Genomic DNA, 20000 nt, shown 5'->3' with positions numbered 1-20000 from the left:
AGATCACATTAGAACACAGGTCCTATCTCACAGATCACATTAGAACACAGGTCCTATCTCACAGATCACATTAGAACACAGGTCCTATCTCACAGATCACATTAGAACACGGGTCCTACCTCACAGATCACATTAGAACACGGGTCCTATCTCACAGATCACATTAGAACACAGGTCCTATCTCACAGATCACATTAGAACACAGGTCCTATCTCACAGATCACAGGTTGTTCCCCCCCTCCTTGTCCAGTCTGGGTTGTAGATCTCCTCAGTCAGGTGATGGTTACCAGTGTGTGTGGTGGAACCTCAGCTGGTTTCTAACTACTGACTGTTATTGATAACCAGTAAATATTATCAACAAAATTATGTATAATACAATGTCTGTTAATCTTATAATTTAAGGTTTTCAGTCCTTGAATTGGCTAAGATTTACCACTGGAAGTTTCATGCCCAATCTAGCAGGAATAAACAATCTATAACAATCTGTTTATCTCTTTTCCTGTAACTCCTGTAATGAGTCTTATGAATGAATCTAAAAGAGATTAGCATGTGTTTTGTTGTCTTCCTCTTTTATCAGAACTGGCCCCTGCTTGCCACAGAAAGCTCAAATCCAAACTGAGGGACAAATGTCAGAAGATTCATGAAGGAATCTCACAGCAGGGAACCACAGCACTTCTGAATGAGATCTACACAGAGCTCTACATCACAGAGGGAGGGAGTGGAGAGGTCAATAATGAGCATGAGGTGAGACAGATTGAGGCAGCGTCCAGGAGACCAGTAACACAGGAGACATCCATCAAATGCAGTGACATCTTTAGACCCTTACCAGGACAAGACAAAGCCATCAGAACTGTGCTGACTAAAGGAGTGGCTGGAATTGGCAAAACGGTCTCTGTGCAGAAGTTCATACTGGACTGGTCTGAAGGAAACGTAAATCAGGACGTTCTCTTCATATTTCCACTTCCTTTTAGGGAGCTGAATTTGATGAAGGAGAAAAAGTTCAGTCTGGTGGAGCTTCTTCATCGCTTTTTCCCAGAAACATCTGAATTAAAACCTAAACATTATACAAACTACAAAATTCTGTTCATCTTTGATGGTCTGGATGAGTGTAGACTTCCTCTAGATTTCCAGAACAATGAGAGATTGTGGGATGTAACAGAGTCAACCTCAGTGGATGTGCTGCTGACAAACCTCATCAAGGGGAATCTGCTTCCCTCTGCTCTCCTCTGGATAACCTCTCGACCAGCAGCAGCCAATCAGATCCCTCCTGAGTGTGTTGACCAGGTAACAGAGGTAAGAGGGTTCAGTGAACCACAGAAAGAGGAGTATTTCAGGAAGAGAATCAGTGATCAGGGCTTGGCCAATAGAATCATCACACACATGAAGTCATCAAAAAGCCTCTACATCATGTGCCACATTCCAGTCTTCTGTTGGATTGCAGCCACTGTTTTAGAGAGAATGTTGGGTGAAGCAGAGAGTGGAGAGATCCCCAAGACTCTGACTCAGATGTTCACACACTTCCTGATCTTTCAGCTCAGACACAAGAATCAAAAGTATGGACGAAGTATGAAAGGACAAAAAGGTCCCACTCACCCACGTCACATGAGAAACCATGTTTTGGCACTGGGAAAACTGGCTTTCCAACAGCTAGAAAAAGGCAACCTGATCTTCTATGAGGAAGACCTGAGAAACAGTGGCATTGATGTCAGAGAAATGACAGTGTATTCAGGAATGTGCACTCAGATCTTTAGAGAGGAGTTTGAGCTACAGCTGGGGAAGGTGTTCAGCTTTGTACATCTGAGTGTTCAGGAGTTTCTGGCTGCTTTATATGTGTTTATTTCCTTCATCTCCACCAACACCAATGTGCTGCAACAGGAACACTCTGGATTTTTCAGTATTTTCAAAACCCCAATGTCTGTCTTCCTCAGAAGTGCAGTGGACAAGGCCTTACATAGTCAAAATGGACACCTGGACCTTTTCCTTCGCTTCCTTCTGGGTCTCTCACTGGAGTCCAATCAGACTCTCTTACGAGGCCTACTGACACGGACAGGAAGCAGCTCTCACAGCAAAGAGGAAACAGTCAAGTACATCAAGGAGAAGATCAGTGACAGTCCCTCTACAGAGAAATCCATCAATCTGTTCCACTGTCTGAATGAACTGAATGATCATTCTCTAGTGCACGAAGTCCAAACATACCTGAGCAGAGGAGGTGACAGTAGTCTCCATGGAGCCAGACTGTCTCCTGCTCAGTGGTCAGCTCTGGTGTTTGTGTTGCTGAACTCAGAAGAGGAGCTGGATGAGTTTGACCTGAGGAAATATGACCCATCAGAGGAATGTCTGCTGAGACTGCTGCCAGTGGTCAAAGCATCCAGAAAAGCCATGTGAGTATTTTCATTTAGAGATGAACAGTGGGTGTAGCAGGCAGTGGATGTTCTTGACTCAGAAGGTCTTCTGTGAAAAATGAAAAGGAGAGAGAGAGAACATTAGATAGAGAGCAGGATAGAGAGATCCTACATTAAAGCACATGTAGGTGATTGAAGGCTCCAACACCAGGTGCTTAAGTTAAACCATAAAGTTGTGGAACATTGGAATGTAGTAACACTGTCCAGTGATTCAATACAGTCCAGTGATTCATTAGTCTAAATGTATTAATGATGGTTAAATGATATTTGATGTCATGGGTAGTTTTGTGTCTGTGTGTTGAGAATGGTCCTACATTTAAAACAGTGGCCAACAGTGTTTATAGTTCACACTCTTAGTGAAACAGACAGAAAATGTGCTGTGGTGTAACTTACAGAAGTGTTCAAGTATGAACTATCAGTGTGTACACGCGTACACACGCATGCATGCACATACATACACACACACACACACACCACACCACACAGTGTAACATACAAAAGCTTTCTGTTCAGCTTTCTGACCAACATTACAGTTCAACCACTACTGACCAATACAGAGAAAAGTGTACAAGGATGAGCATGACCAATGTGTACACACACACACACACACACACACAGGTATATATATTTCACACTGATGGCAGTTTTCAAACTTTATCACAGGTTTTCTTTAGAGCTGATGATGGTGATTGGGCATATTATAAAGGTGTAGGTGTTAATATGACTACATCTGAAACATTTTCATTGTTTAAATATTTTACCAAGGCAATTTGTCATAATCTAGTTGTAAATAGGTTTAAGTCAAAATAAACTAACATCATTAACAGCAACTGCTTCCAGTACTACTTCAGCTCTGTGTGACTGAGGTACTTGACTTTTAATTAGAAGGTTGCTGGTTCAAGCCCCACCACTGCCGAGTTGCCACTGTTGGGCCCCTGAGCAAGACCATTAACCCTCAATTGCTCAAGGTGTACTCAGTCATAATTGTAAGATGCTTTGGATAAAAGTGTCAGCTAAATGCCATAAATGTAAAATGATCAGTGTAACATGCAGTGACATTCACAGCTTTGTGTGATCAGTGTAACACGCAGTAACGTTCACAGCTCTGTTTGATCAGTGTAACATGCAGTGACGTTCACAGCTCTGTGTGATCAGTGTAACATGCAGTGAGTCTCCCAGAAGCTAATGCTGTTACTACTGTCACTCACCTAAAACTGTAGCAAGTTACTGCTGTTGCTCACATACAGTGGGACCAATATCTCAGACCACTAGTGAAAATGATTGTTTTGCATTTCTCTCAAGTTTAATACAATGCTTTTCTTTACAAATCATATAATCAGCATAATTTGTGTGATCAGCTTAGTTTTTTCATGAATTTCATAAAGTTTTAGTATTTGGCTCTACTCAAATGCATGTAAGCACAGTTGTGAAACTGACTGTATCAGTTCTTTTGTACAAAAAGTCAGATGTCCTTGAGTCCTCACACAAGCAGTGCAGGAGAAGTGAGCCAAAGTTCTGATCCAACTGAAACATGTGAACCATCCTCTTCTCCCCAGTATTTTACTGCACACATACAGTCCATGAAGGACAAACTCTAGGGACACATTTCATGTCAACAGCAGACATGAGATAGTTGCCTCACACACACTTAACTGACTGACTGATGGGGTCTGCCTCTCACACACCTGACATACTGATGGGGTCTGCCTCTCACACACCTGACTGACTGATGGGGTCCCTGACTCAGCTATTAAGCCTCCGGGATTCTCGGTGCACAGACAGAACTCAGGACCTCACTGGGAAAAGCAAAGGCAGAGGAGAATGTTTCATGTTCAGTGACTCATAGTGTGAGCACAGGAATGTAAACACTAGTAAAAGATTCTGCTCTCTGTCCATTCCTCCATAATCACTAATGCAGTGTTCATCCCACCATCATTACTACTGCAGTGTTCATACACTAATATTCACTACTGCAATGTTCATTCCTCCATAATCAATACTACAGTGTTCATTACTCCATGATCACTACTGCAGTGTTTATTTCTACATAATCACTACTCTGCATGTCTTTCAACAATATTTTCTGTTTGTATATTAGTGTGTTTGTATTTGTGAAACATTGAATGAGATCTATGTTGTTCTGTTTCCTGTTATGGTGTTAGGGGTGGGATATTTTGATATTTGGACTCTGATTATGGTAACTGCCATTCACTGACTTATGAACCAACCATCCATTATTTGTTCAACTATGTTAGGTTGCTAATGAATGTTATTTGTCATGTCTTTGTCCATTTTGTCTTTGATGAAGACACAGTAGTGTTGAAATGTTGCTGTGTTTGTGAAATTAAACGGCTGAAAATGTATCAGTGTGTTCCAGACGTTTCAAGCTCTTTTTAAATTTTTTATTAGCAGTTCAGATCTTTTAATTCATCATCCTCTGACTGAACTACTTTATTTACTGTATTTACTCTTTTACAGACTATCTGGCTGTGGTCTCAATGAAGAGTCTTGCAAATCTCTCACATCAGTTCTACAAACAGAAAGCTCACTGAGAGACCTGAAGATAAATAATAATGACCTGCAGAATTCAGGAGTGGAGCAGCTCTGTGCTGGACTGAAGAGTTCACACTGTAAACTGGAAATTCTCAGGTGAGTTTCTGTGACTATTTTTGAATGTAAATAAAGAGACATTTTAAAAAAAGTCAGTGTCAACTTCCTTATAGTACAGTATTAAACAAACATTGCCAGGCAAGGCAATGCAAGGAAATTTACACTTTTATATTATATTATAAAGATCTCTTTTTAAAATATTTCTAAATATTGTTTTCTGTTGAAACCTCACTGCATTTCATTAAATGACCACACTGTGGAGACAAAGAGTTACATTTGTGATGCATGAGCAGATAGTCAAGTCTAGAAGAGAAATATAACATTGTAAAGAGAAGACACAGATGAGACCTTGTCCACATGTACAGGTGTATTTATTACAGTGCTGCTTCAACTAGGCACTTTGGCATTTTGTCCACAAGCTGCATTTTTGGTCACCTGAGAGCAGAAATTTTGCAAAATGTCTTACAGGATGAATATATTCAGAAACTCCAACAACAGTGTTGTAAAATGAAGTGTTCTAATGTAAGATTTTCACTGAGTGATTTTATCCAGTTTATGTATGGAAACACTGTAAACATCAGTCATTCTAATCTCTCTGCAAATAAAAGCCCTTAAAATCTTAAATAAAACATTTAAAGCTAAACCATCGAGGTTCTAGACACATTACAGGACACTTTTACAAGCACACATGATTCCCTTGTGTTTTTGGGTGGGAGACCCTGTTCTCATTATGATTTACACCATGTGTTCAACACATGTTGAGGTGAGCTGAACTGACAGCCGTGCTGGAGGAAAGAACGCAACAAGTTAATATTCATTCAATAGAACTGAAAAGTTTATTGGTTATTCCTTAAGATAAACCTGTGATCTCTCTCCATGGGTGTTTTTATGAAACATGTAGCTGGCTAATATTAGTAACCTTACGATTGCCAAGTTACAGTATATTGTTGGTTACTACACCTAGACAACTCACGTTAACGTCATATTAGCTTGACTTAAGAGTGAATGTTGGCTGCTAATTTTTTTCATCAAGCCAGAGACATCAAACAAAAATAGAACAGTGATAGTAGAAGACGTGGAGTCAGCAGAGAGAGAAACTGAGCAGACAGCTGACAGTAAACTCAGGACATCTGAACACAGTAGTGAGGAACAATGTTCAGCACTGGACGAGTGTACCTGTGGACTTAATTACAAGAGAGAAAGAAAGACAAACAAGACACATTAATCAGTAATCAGGAGATTAGGAGGAGAGAAGGAGTGAAGTTAGTGAGTGTGTGTGTGTGTGTGTGTGTGTGTGTGTGTGGCATGCTGGGTGCCTGATGTACTGTAACAAAGCTAATGAGGCTAATGTTAGCTTCCTTAAATCTAAGGAACTGGCTAGAATATAAAATACTCCTGCTTGTTCGTTTACAGTTAGTATAGAGAGACAGAAAACAACCAGGATGAAGAGAAAGAGTAATGCTATTGCCATGGCAACCTTCTTTAGTAAGAAGACAGCAGGAGAGAGAAAAGACAGAAGAGCTTGATGGTGAAAGTGTCCAGGAGGAGGACATGGAAGAGAGTGAACACAGCAGACAGAGACAGAGGAGCCAGCTGTGTCCACTCTCACTGTAGCCCCACAGCTCTGCTGTAGTGTCAGCTGTGTCCACTCTCACTGTAGCCCCACAGATCTGCTGTAGTGTCAGCTGTGTCCACTCTCACTGTAGCCCCACAGGTCTGCTGTAGTGTCAGCTGTGTCCACTCTCACTGTAGCCCCACAGATCTGCTGTAGTGTCAGCTGTGTCCACTCTCACTGTAGCCCCACAGGTCTGCTGTAGTGTCAGCTGTGTCCACTCTCACTGTGGCCCCACAGGTCTGCTGTAGTGTCAGCTGTGTCCACTCTCACTGTAGCCCCCACAGGTCTGCTGTAGTGTCAGCTGTGTCCATTCTCACTGTAGCCCCACAGGTCTGCTGACTTGTTTAGTTGTTTTTTTTGTGTTAATGGAAATGGTTGATTTTGGTGAACAAATCAGTTGTGTGAAGTAGCGATATTGTGTGTGTGTGTGTGTGTGTGTGTGTGTGTCTGTGTGTGTGTGTGTGTGTGTGTGTGGTGCATAGCATGTGTGGTGTTTTGTAATTACATCAGAACTTTAGATCAGACATTTCTGCACCCATAATTCAACATTTGATACTACATAATTCAGATACACTGAAAATTATAACCACACGTAGAATTATAATCACAAGTAGAATTTTTGGAATCTTGAATTACAACCTTTTTCGAGGGGATGAATCAAAGAATGGAAGATACTTGTAAGTGATATAAAATATTAAGTGCTGGACAGAAATGAAACCTTTCTCAGGTAATAATATTTATGTTTATGTAACCCACACCCTTGATTTATTGGTGATGATTCATTCAAATTGTAATCTGATGGGTGTTGTGGAATTTTGAACAAACAGCAAGTCAGACGTGATTAAGAGAGTAATTTAATAAGAAAAAAGAATAAAATAAATGTTTGGCTCTCCTCAGGTAGGGAGCCCCGAGTATACAAAACCGTGGCTAGTTATACTACTCCTGTGCTGTCTTTAACCAATCATCTTTTCTTAAGCAGCTCTTCTTTCCTTTGTTGCTGTGGCTATAAGCCAATCAGCTCTCGGCTTGGTTTTTTCCACAAACCAACCCAAACTGACTCCAAACAGTGTGGGTTTTGTGTCAAGTTGACCTTGATGTTAACAGTTCCTGATACATGTTCAACTTAATCAGCAACAGGCGGATACAAATGTGCAAACAGCATTATTAATTTACGAACAAAAGGATCATTGTGATTTTATATGAATCACATAATACATAGTTTCGTATCATTTTCCATCACATTTCCCCCCTTTGATTCTTATACAATCATTTGTTAATTATCAGAGAATACAGTGTGCAGGTACAGGGTGTTATCCTCATCCAGGTCCTCTTTAGTGACCTGAATAAGTTGGTATCTGGTATCCATATTCATGCGAATAGTACTAAGCATACATTGACATAACAAGGGTCCACAACATATAATCAAGGCAAGTAGTAAAATGGATGGAAAATCATAATTACAATACTTTTCCACATTGAGAATAGAGATCCCTGTTTCCAGTCCCAAGGTCTCACTCCGGCTTCTTTAGCACGAAGTTGGTCAGCAATCTTACTCATGTGGTCCAAGGCCATGGAGATATTACCTCCAGGTGCATCACTGGGCGGTATGTACGTGCAACAATGGTCGCCTATCATCGAGCACACTCCCCCTTCCTTAGCGAGGAGCATGTCCAAGGCCATGCGGTTTTGTGTCGTCAGTAGTACTTGGAATGGTCCTCTCCACCTGGGTTGGCTGCACCGCTTCCTCCTGAAGTCCTTAATCAGCACCCAATCGCCTGGCTGATGTGTATGGAGGGGATTGTCCGTCACCTCAGGAAGGACTGCCTTCACCTGCTTAGACACATGGAAAAGAGATTTGTGCAGAGACACACAATACTGCAAAAGCGATTCATTGATCAGGTTAGTATCCCAGTCGGGCGGACCTATCCCCGTGTTGGGAGGCCGTCCAAACACTATCTCAAAAGCTGATAAGCCTGTTCGTGCCTGCGACCTGGTTTGACATTGCCACAGGACGAGGGGAAGGCATTTTACCCAATTCATGCCTGTTTCCTGCATTAATTTAGCTAGACCCCCTTTAATGGTACCATTTGCCCGTTCTACTGACCCTGCACTAGCAGGGTGATAACTGCAGTGTTTTCTCATATCCACCCCTAGGTATTTAGTCAGAGCCTTTAGCCCTTCATGTACGAAGGGTGTCCCATTGTCACTGGACACTCGTTGTGGTAACCCCCATCTGGGAATTATTTCTCTCAGTAGCGCTTTTGCTACTGCATCACTATCTTGTTTCCCTGTTGGGAAGGCCTCCACCCACTTATTGAACACACATATACATGTACCTCTTCCCTTTGGCTGGTGGTAGTTCTACAAAATCTATTTGCCAATGTTGAAATGGCTCACTAGGCGGCGGGTGTCCGGCGGGTGCGTGTTTGGTATGATTGTCTCCGTGTGGTGTGTTTTGTGCACATACCAAGCATCGGGAACAAAATTTTTTCATACCAATGTCTCGTTATACTCTCCACTATCCCCCCACTTTGCTCATGTGACTTCTTCCATGAGCAATCTCAATTGGTCCTTTCATATAAGAAGTGGGGAGACATGGTTTGTTCAAATGATTTATTGGGATCTGGAATGCCTAAAGCAGGTATGACCTGTAATAACTGTTTCAGTGCTGTAAAGGCCGCTTCAGCTTCTGGCGCCCATTCTAACTGAGAGGAATTCGATCCCTTGGTCCGTATTGTATCTCTGAGTGGCCCCTCATGCTCTGCATAAGATGGTATGAATGTTCTACAATAGGAACACATGCCTAAGAAGGACAGCAGTTGTTTTTTCGTCGTGGGTCTTGGTATAGTCAAGATGGCATTCACTCGGTCTTTAGTCAGCATGCGCGTTTGTTCAGTGATGTCATGTCCTAAAAAATGCACTTGCTGTTTACAAAACTGTAATTTGGATTTGGATGCCTTGTGGCCTTCCCCTGCTAAATGATGTAGCAGTGCCACCGTGGCTTGTTTACACGCTTCTCGTGTTTTCCCACAAATCAAAAGATCGTCAACGTACTGCAGCAAGGCTGTTCCTTCGAGGAGCTCTAAAGCTTCTAGGCTTCAGTGTAAGGCGGCATTGTAAATGGTTGGTGATTCACAATACCCCTGACACAATCTTGTAAATATGTATGGCTTTCCTTCAAAAGTGAAAGCAAACCAAAATTGACTATCCTTGTGCACAGGTACACTAAAGAAAGCATTGGCCAAATCAACTACACTGAACCACTTACTGTCTGGTGGGATCTGAGAGAGAATGGTGTGCGGGTTTGGAACTTCTGGGGCTCTAGGGTGTACTGCCGTGTTGACAGCCTGCAAATCCTGCACAAATCTCCATTCATCTCTCCCTGGCTTCTTAACTGGGAAAATTGGAGTACGTACTGGTGAATCTGGGCATGGTATGATAACTCCTGCTTGTTTTAAAGGTTGGAACACTGGCCCAATACCCTCCGCTGCCTCTGGTTTTAGAGGGTATTGGTGCTGGTGTGGTCTATAATCAGATTTTGGGGTGATGTGGACGGGCTCACATCCTTTTATTAAGCCCACATCATTTTTTCCCTGTGCCCATAACCCTGCAGGAACTGTTTTCAGTTCCTCTTCCTCCTCCTCTGAGAAGGTAACAGAGGCTGCCATAATTACTATATTAGGACTTACAAGCTCAACCCCCCTTTTACAATTTAGCCTATATGGGGTTGGCATTTTCCACACATCTATGCTTGGGCTGTACATGACTTTACACTGGGGATCTTTTATCCAATCAGTTGCGCTCAACACGCGTTTTGTCCACAACCCTACTCTCTGCCAGTCTGGGTCAACATGTGCGCTAGCCAGCGACACATGAGGTGCTGCATGTGAGATCGAATATAAAGATTTCTGTTTATCTGAGAGCTGCACCACTCCCGCAGCCCACTCGCAGTCCCACGCTATAGCTGTGATAATCAGACTGTCACTGCCCCCTAAGTCAAATTTTTGTTCAAAATCAACGTCACATCCCTCATGGACCTTCATTGTACAGTGAATAGAATCACTTTGTTTAACTGTCAGCTCACCAGGTAGCGTGTTAGTAACTTCAGTCATAAAATGTGTTAGTACTTCCCCAGCAGTGCACTGCAATTCATACACGTACAAAGGGACTCCTGCCTCTAGCTGGACTCCCTGTGTAGGTGTTTCCCACATAACAAATAACCCCTCTGGGTTGCTGCTAATTGTGCACCCAAGTTTACACATTAAATCTCTAGCTAACAAATTAATTGGACAGGTTTCTGACACCAAAAAGCTGTGTTTGAATTGGCTGTTTCCTAAACTACATTGGAGAGGCTCGGACATCCTTTCATCAATGGGATGACCTCCCACTCCAATTACTGTTATCCCATATCCTGGTCTCATGCTACATTCTATTAAACCTTCTTTTAACACTGAGTGGGTGGCACCACTGTCAACCAAAAATCTAACACTTTTCCCTTCTACTTTCACAGTTACCTCAGGAAGGCCTCTTGACCCTTTACTAATCTGCTGCAATAGTTGGTAATTTAAATTCGTCACTTCCCTTTTGCCGTCTTCACTCAGTGGTCCGCTGCTGTCCTGCCTCTCCACCGCCCGTCACTCGTGGATTGTGGGATTCTGATCTGTGCCCCCGTCATATGAGTTATCCTCCTCCGGACAGTTTCTGGCAAAATGTCCAAGCTTTCCACAGTTGTAGCATTCCTGTTCTTTCATCCAATCAATTTTCCCTCCTTTTCCTCTTCCTCTGCCTCTTCCGCATCATCAACAACCGTCTCAGTTCAGCCTGTGTTGGTCTGCAGGACTGCACGAATGCCATCAGTTCTTGTCCGAAGCGTCGTCCGCCGATGTCACCTGGCTTGCTCAGTCCGTCGGACGCTTTCATGATGTCGTCTGCAGTCCAGTGACGGTGGACCATAATCACTCCCTCAGGTCCAGATACCTCTACCATCGGGAACTGCGGGGCATAGCCTCTGTCAGGCCCTGCGGATGGCTTTATAGTGGCGTGACTTCGAGTGTGATGAGCCACTGGTGAGGTTATTGCCTCCAGTTGCCGTCTTGGTTCGTCATATGGAGACGGCTTTGATGTTAGCGATGAAGTCCCTGGTTCGGGATAAGGAGGTGGGTTTCCTGATGCTTGTGGTTGTTGAATCAGCTGGGGGCTCTCGGCGGGGCAGCATCGAGGTCAGGATCAGCTAAGGAAACACACTGAGACACTTCATTATTACCTTTTCTATGCCCTACCTGCTGCTTCCCTCCACCCTTTTTTTTCTTTTTTTTTTTTTATAAGGGTAAAGGGCGATAAACAAATAAAATAAACAAACAAATAAACCCAAATATGATAGAAACAAACAAATAAACTCTTTTCTCTTTCTCCCTTTTTTTTATGAGGGTAAAGGGCGTACTAATATTTTTATTTAAAATTTTCCCTTTTTTTTTTTTTTTTTTTTTCCTTCTGTTAATCACGTCTCCGACGTTGCTTTAATTTAGTTCTGCTCCAGCAATCCGTGCTGGTTCACTGAGTCCACTCCTTTCCCTGCGGGGTGTTCTGTCGGCCCGAGCCTATTTCTTACACTAGTACGTCTACTCAGTGTGCCTATTCTCTTAGGCTGGCGGAGTCCCAGACTCCGGAGTCCTCTTGACCCTATTTTTAAGCCCTAGTATCTCATATACTATGCTACTTTACAGACCCATCCCAGGGTAGACTCAGGCAGATCACTACGTCACTTTCTTCTAGGATTGAATTACTGAACTTCACCACTTACTTTCTGTTCGTTAGATCAGGCGGAGCACACCACCGGAGTCTAGCGGGACGTCACTCCCTGGTTAGGTACTTTCCCGTATTCTTGTGGGTTTCCCTCTTTCTCCAGCTCAGTTTTCTCTCTGAGGAGCGTCCTCGAAGTTTAGTCACCGCTGCTCCGCGTGGTGCCTCTCGCTGATCCTGCCGACTACGCCAATTTCTGTTGTGGAATTTTGAACAAACAGCAAGTCAGACGTGATTAAGAGAGTAATTTAATAAGAAAAAAGAATAAAATAAATGTTTGGCTCTCCTCAGGTAGGGAGCCCCGAGTATACAAAACCGTGGCTAGTTATACTACTCCTGTGCTGTCTTTAACCAATCATCTTTTCTTAAGCAGCTCTTCTTTCCTTTGTTGCTGTGGCTATAAGCCAATCAGCTCTCGGCTTGGTTTTTTCCACAAACCAACCCAAACTGACTCCAAACAGTGTGGGTTGTGTGTCAAGTTGACCTTGATGTTAACAGTTCCTGATACATGTTCAACTTAATCAGCAACAGGTGGATACAAATGTGCAAACAGCATTATTAATTTACGAACAAAAGGACCAGTGTGATTTTATATGAATCACATAATACATAGTTTCGTATCATTTTCCATCACAATGGGTTAATTAATGATTCCCTGACTGACCTCATGTGAATATCATAATCTGATAAGGAATTAAACAGTATGTAGTTTATTATACACTATAATAGTGTTTTTAGCACTGTGTTAACTTGTGTACCCTGAAATTCCTCTGTGCTGTGAAGCCATTTTAATGTGTCACCACAAGATGTTCACTGGTCCCATCTTTCCCTCCAATAAATATGTTCTGCAGGCCTCAACTGGACATTTGGTGCTAAAATTATTTGCCAGCCAGTAAACCAGAGCTCACACTGTTTAGATCAGGACAAATATAACTACTGTTTATACACAGTAAACCAGACCTCACACTGGTTAGTTCAGGACGAATATAACTATTGTTTATAAACAGTAAACCAGACCTCACACTGTTTAGTTCAGGACCAATATAACTACTGTTTATACACAGTAAACCAGACCTCACACTGTTTAGTTCAGGACCAATATAACTACTTGTTTGAAATCTTATTTATTATACAGATTGACACAAGTATGTTTCATTTAATGTTTATAATGCTTTACCTCATTTCAAATGTGTGTGTGTGTGTGTGAGAGAGAGAGAGAGAAACAGAACTATTATCTCTTTTTGTGTGTGTGTGTGAGACAGAGAGAGACAGAACTGTTTTGTGTGTGAGAGAGAGAGAGAGAGAGAGAGAGAGACAGAGAGATACAGAACTATTATCTGTGAGTGTTTGTGAGAAATAGAGAGAGACAGAGAGAGAGACAGAACTATTTGTGTCTGTTAGAGAGAAAGAAATATTATCTGTGTGTGTGTGTGTGTGTGTGTGTGTGTGTGTGTGTGTGTGTGTGTGTGTGTGTGTGTGATAGAGAGGCAGAACTGACTGACTGATGGGTCTGCCTCACACACACCTGACTGACTGATGGGGTCTGCCTCTCACACATCTAACATACTGATGGGGTCTGCCTCACACACATCTGACTGACTGATGGAGTCTGCCTCACACACACCTGACTGACTGACTGGGTCTACCTCACACACACCTGACTGACTGTTGGGGTCCGCCTCACACACACCTGACTGACTGTTGGGTCCCTGACTCAGCTATAAAGCCTCCAGGATTCTCGGTGCACCACACAGACAGAACTCAGGACCTCACTGGGAAAAGCAAAGGCAGAGGAGAATGTATCATGATCAGTGACTCATAGTGTGAGCACAGCAATGTAAACACTAGTAAAAGATTCTGCTCTCTGCATTCTGTCCATTCCTCCATAATCACTACTGTAGTGTTCATACACTAATATTCACTACTGCAATGTTCATTCCTCCATAATCAATACTGCAGTGTTCATACACTAATATTCACTACTGCAATGTTCATTCCTCCATAATCACTACTGCAGTGTTTATTCCTCCATAATCACTACTGCAGTGTTTATTTCTCCATAATAAATAATACAGTGATTATTCCTTTAAAATCACTACTGCGGTGCTCATTCCAACATAATCAATACTGCAGTGCTTATTCCTCCATAATTACTACTCTGTGTGTTTTCCAACAATATTTTCTGTTTGTATATTAGTGTATTTGTATTTGTGAAACATTGAATGAGATCTATGTTGTTCTGTTTCCTGTTATGGTGTTAGGGGTGGGATATTTTGATATTTGGACTCTGATTATGGTAACTGCCATTCACTGACTTATGAACCAACCATCCATTATTTGTGTGTGTGTGAAAGAGAGCGAGGGAGAGAGAGAGAAGCCTGACTGATTGATTGATGATGTCTGCCTCACACACACCTGACTGACTGATGGGTCTGCCTCACACATACCTGACTGACTGATGGGGTCTGCCTCACACACACCTGACTGACTGATGGGGTCTGCCTCACACACACCTGACTGATTGATGGGGTCTGCCTCACACACACCTGACTGACTGATGGGGTCCCCGACTCAGCTATAAAGCCTCCAGGATTCTTGGTGCACCGCACAGACAGAACTCAGGACCTCATTGGGAAAAGCAAAGGCAGAGGAGAATGTTTCATGATCAGTGACTCATAGTGTGAGCACAGGAATGTATACACTAGTAAAAGATTCTGCTCTCTGCATTCTGTCCAATCCTCCATAATCACTACTGCAGTGTTCATACACTAATATTCACTACTGCAATGTTCATTCCTCCATAATCAATACGACAGTGTTCATTACTCCATAGTCACTACTGCAGTGTTTATTCCTCCATAATCACTACTGCAGTGTTTATTCCTCCATAATCACTACTCTGCATGTCTTCCAACAATATTTTCTGTTTGTATATTAGTGTGTTTGTATTTGTGAAACATTGAATGAGATCTGTGTTGTTCTGTTTCCTGTTATGGTGTTAGGGGTGGGATATTTTGATATTTGGACTCTGATTATGGCAACTGCCATTCACTGACTTATGAGCCAACCATCCATTATTTGGTCACCTGTCTTAGGTTGTTAATGAATGTTATTTGTCATGTCTTTGTCCATTTTGTCTTTGATGAAGACACAGTAGTGTTGAAATATTACTGTGTTTGTAAAATTAAAAGGCTGAAAATGTATCAATGCGTTGCAGACCTTTCAAGCTCTTCTTTACGTTTTTATTAGCAGTTCAGATTTTTTAATTCATCATCCTCTGACTGAACTACATTATTTACTGTATTTACTCTTTTACAGACTATCTGGCTGTGGTCTCACTGAAGGGTCTTGCAAATCTCTCACATCAGTTCTACAAACAGAAAACTCACTGAGAGAGTTGGAGATGAATAATAATGACCTGCAGAATTCAGGAGTGGAGCAGCTCTGTGCTGGACTGAAGAGTTCACACTGTAAACTGGAGATTCTCAGGTGAGTTTCTGTGACTATTTTTGAATGTAAATAGAGAGGCATTTTAAAAAAGGTCAGTGTCAACTCCCTTATAGTACAGTATTAAACAAACATTGTCAGGCAAGGCAATGCAAGGAAATTTACACTTTTATATTATATTATAAAATTCTCTTCTTTAAATATTTCTAAATATAGTTTTCTGTTGAAACTTCACTGCATTTCATTAAATGACCATACTGTGGAGACAAAGAGTTACATTTGTGATGCATGGGCAGATATTCAAGTCTAGAAGAGAAATATAACATTGTAAAGAGGAGACACAGATGAGTCCTTGTCCACGTGTACAGGTGTATTTATTACAATGCTGCTTCAACTAGGCACTTTAGCATTTTGTCCACAAGCTGCATTTTTGGTCACCTGAGCGCAGAAATTTTGCAAAATGTCTTACAGGATGAATATATTCAGAAACTCCCAACAATAGTGTTGTAAAATGAAGTGTTCTAATGTAAGATTTTCACTGAGTGATTTTATCTAGTTTATGTATGGAAACACTGTAAACATTAGTCATTGTAATCTCTCTGCAAATACAAGCCCTTAAAATCTTAATTAAAACATTTAAAGCAGAACTATTGAAGTTCTAGACACATTACAGGACACTTTTACAAGCACACATGATTCCCTTGTGTTTTTGGGTGGGATATTGTCTAATTGTGTGTGTGTGCGCTTGTGTGAGTGTGTGTGTGTGTGTGTGTGTGTGTGTGTGTGTGTGTGTGTGTGTGTGTGTGTGTGTGTGTGTTTGGTACCTAGCATGTGTGGTGTTTTGTAATTACATCAGAACTTTAGACATTTCTGACATTTCTGCATCCATAATTCATTATTTGATACTACAGAATGTAGATAGATCGAGAATTATCACCATTTGTTAAATTATAACCACAGGGAGACTTATAACTACTTGTAGTATTAGAACTAAACGTAGAATTATAACCACTTGTAGAATTATAACTAAACGTAGAATTATAACCACACACACAATTTTTGGAATCTTGAAATACAACCTTTATCAAGGGTATGAATCAAAGAATGGAAGATACTTGTAAGTGATATAAAATATTAAGTGCTGGACAGAAATGAACCTTTCTCAGATAATAATATTTATGTTTATGTAACCCACACCCTTGATTTATTGGTGATGATTCATTCAAAATGTAATCTTATGGGTTAATGAATGACTCCCTTACTGACTTCATGTGAATGTCATAATCTGATAAGAAATTAAACAGTATGCATGTAGTTTATTATACACTTAACTTGTGTACCCTGAAATTGCTCTGTGCTGTAAGGCCATTTTAGTGTGTCACCACAAGATGTTCACTGGTCCCATCTGTTTCCCCAGTAAATATGTTCTGCAAGCCTCAACTGGACATTTAGTGCTAAAATTATTTAGTATCAGGACAAATATAACTACTGTTTATACACAGTAAACCAGACCTCACACTATTTAGTTCAGGGCCAATATGACTACTGTTTGTAATCTTATTTATTATACAGATTGACACAAGTATGTTTCATTTACTGTTTATAATGCTTCACCTCAATTGAAACTTGTGTGTGTGTGTGTGTGTGTGTGTGTGTGTGTGTGTGTGTGTGTGTGTGTGTGTGTGTGTGTGTGTGTGTGAAAGAGAGCGAGGGAGAGAGAGAGAAGCCTGACTGATTGATTGATGATGTCTGCCTCACACACACCTGACTGACTGATGGGTCTGCCTCACACATACCTGACTGACTGATGGGGTCTGCCTCACACACACCTGACTGACTGATGGGGTCTGCCTCACACACACCTGACTGATTGATGGGGTCTGCCTCACACACACCTGACTGACTGATGGGGTCCCCGACTCAGCTATAAAGCCTCCAGGATTCTTGGTGCACCGCACAGACAGAACTCAGGACCTCATTGGGAAAAGCAAAGGCAGAGGAGAATGTTTCATGATCAGTGACTCATAGTGTGAGCACAGGAATGTATACACTAGTAAAAGATTCTGCTCTCTGCATTCTGTCCAATCCTCCATAATCACTACTGCAGTGTTCATACACTAATATTCACTACTGCAATGTTCATTCCTCCATAATCAATACGACAGTGTTCATTACTCCATAGTCACTACTGCAGTGTTTATTCCTCCATAATCACTACTGCAGTGTTTATTCCTCCATAATCACTACTCTGCATGTCTTCCAACAATATTTTCTGTTTGTATATTAGTGTGTTTGTATTTGTGAAACATTGAATGAGATCTGTGTTGTTCTGTTTCCTGTTATGGTGTTAGGGGTGGGATATTTTGATATTTGGACTCTGATTATGGCAACTGCCATTCACTGACTTATGAGCCAACCATCCATTATTTGGTCACCTGTCTTAGGTTGCTAATGAATGTTATTTGTCATGTCTTTGTCCATTTTGTCTTTGAAGACACAGTAGTGTTGAAATGTTGCTGTGTTTGTGAAATTAAACGGCTGAAAATTTATCAGTGTGTTCCAGACCTTTCAAGCTCTTTTTAAAATTTTTATTAGCAGTTCAGATCTTTTAATTCATCATCCTCTGACTGAACTACATTATTTAGTGTATTTACTCTTTTACAGACTATCTGGCTGTGGTCTCACTGAAGGGTCTTGCAAATCCCTCACATCAGTTCTACAAACAGAAAACTCCTCACTGAGAGAGCTGGAAATGAATAATAATGACCTGCAGAATTCGGGAGTGGAGCAGCTTTGTGCTGGACTGAAGAGTTCACACTTTAAACTGGAGATTCTCAGGTGAGTACCTGTGACTATTTTTGAATGTAAATAAAGAGCCATTTTAAAAAGGTCATTGTCAACTTCCTTATAGTACAGTATTAAACAAACATTGTCAGGCAAGGCAATGCAAGGAAATGTACACTTTTATATTATATTATAAAATTCTCTTCTTTAAATATTTCTAAATATAGTTTTCTGTTGAAACCTTACTGCATTTCATTAAATGACCACACTGTGGAGACAAAGAGATACATTTGTGATGCATGAGCAGATAGTCAAGTCTAGAAGAGAAATATAACATTGTAAAGAGGAGCTACAGATGAGTCCTTGTCCACGTGTACAGGTGTATTTATTACAATGCTGCTTCAACTAGGCACTTTGGCACTTTGTCCACAAGCTGCATTTTTGGTCACCTGAGCGCAGAAATTTTGCAAAATGTCTTACAGGATGAATATATTCAGAAACTCCCAACAATAGTGTTGTAAAATGAAGTGTTCTAATGTAAGATTTTCACTGAGTGATTTTATCTAGTTTATGTATGGAAACACTGTAAACATCAGTCATTTTAATCTCTCTGCAAATAAAAGCCCTTAAAATCTTATTTAAAATATTTAAAGCTGAACCATCGAGGTTCTGGACACATTACAGGACACTTTTACAAGCATATATGATTCCCTTGTGTTTTTGGGTGGGAGACCCTGTTCTCATTATGATTTACACCGTGTGTTCAACACATGTTGAGATGAGCTGAACTGACAGCCGTGCTGGAGGAAAGAACTCAACAAGTTCATATTCATTCAATCGACCTGAAAGGTTTATTGGTTATTCCTTAAGATAAATCTGTGATCTCTCTCCACAGGTGTTTTTATGAAACATGTAGCTGGCTAATATTAGTAACCCTAAGCTTGCCAAGTTACAGTATATTGTTGGTTACTACTCCTAGATACCTCACACTAACGTCATACTAGCTTGACTTAGGAGTGAATGTTGGCTGCTAATTTTTTCATCAAGCCAGAAACATCAAACAAAAATAGAACAGTGATGGTAGAAGACGTGGAGTCAGCAGAGAGAGAAACTGAGCAGACAGCTGACAGTAAACTCAGGACATCTGAACACAGTAGTGAGGAACAATGTTCAGCACTGGACGAGTGTACCTGTGGACTTAATTACAAGAGAGAAAGAACGACAAACAAGACACAGTAATCAGTAATCAGGAGATTAGGAGGAGAGAAAGAGTGAAGTGTGTGTGTGTGTGTGTGTGTGTGTGTGTGTGTGTGTGTGTGTGTGTGTGTGTGTGTGTGTGTGTG

At 41.2% G+C, this 20000-nt stretch overlaps 1 protein-coding gene and 1 long non-coding RNA gene across 2 annotated transcripts in view; one reads left to right on the top strand and one right to left on the bottom strand.

Moving 5' to 3' along the window:
• Nucleotides 1-20000, top strand: part of LOC145657008 (NACHT, LRR and PYD domains-containing protein 3-like) — a 50005-nt gene that overhangs the window by 9478 nt on the left and 20527 nt on the right. The window contains exons 7-10 of the mRNA XM_081711160.1: nucleotides 578-2381; nucleotides 4881-5051; nucleotides 15745-15915; nucleotides 18538-18711. Of these exons, the coding sequence (XP_081567286.1) occupies nucleotides 578-2381; nucleotides 4881-5051; nucleotides 15745-15915; nucleotides 18538-18711 (2320 nt within the window). The remainder of the gene's footprint in view (nucleotides 1-577; nucleotides 2382-4880; nucleotides 5052-15744; nucleotides 15916-18537; nucleotides 18712-20000) is intronic.
• LOC118241587 (uncharacterized) lies at nucleotides 7466-12413 on the bottom strand. Its single transcript, XR_004776217.2, has 2 exons — nucleotides 11142-12413; nucleotides 7466-8460 (listed from the first exon to the last, which is right to left on the bottom strand). It is a non-coding gene; the product is annotated as an uncharacterized LOC118241587 (long non-coding RNA).

Source organism: Electrophorus electricus, chromosome 1 (assembly GCF_041902795.1).
Source record: "Electrophorus electricus isolate QZ-2024a chromosome 1, ASM4190279v1, whole genome shotgun sequence".
Taxonomy (NCBI): Eukaryota; Metazoa; Chordata; class Actinopteri; order Gymnotiformes; family Gymnotidae; genus Electrophorus; species Electrophorus electricus.
This window is presented reverse-complemented; position numbering and strand designations above follow the sequence as displayed.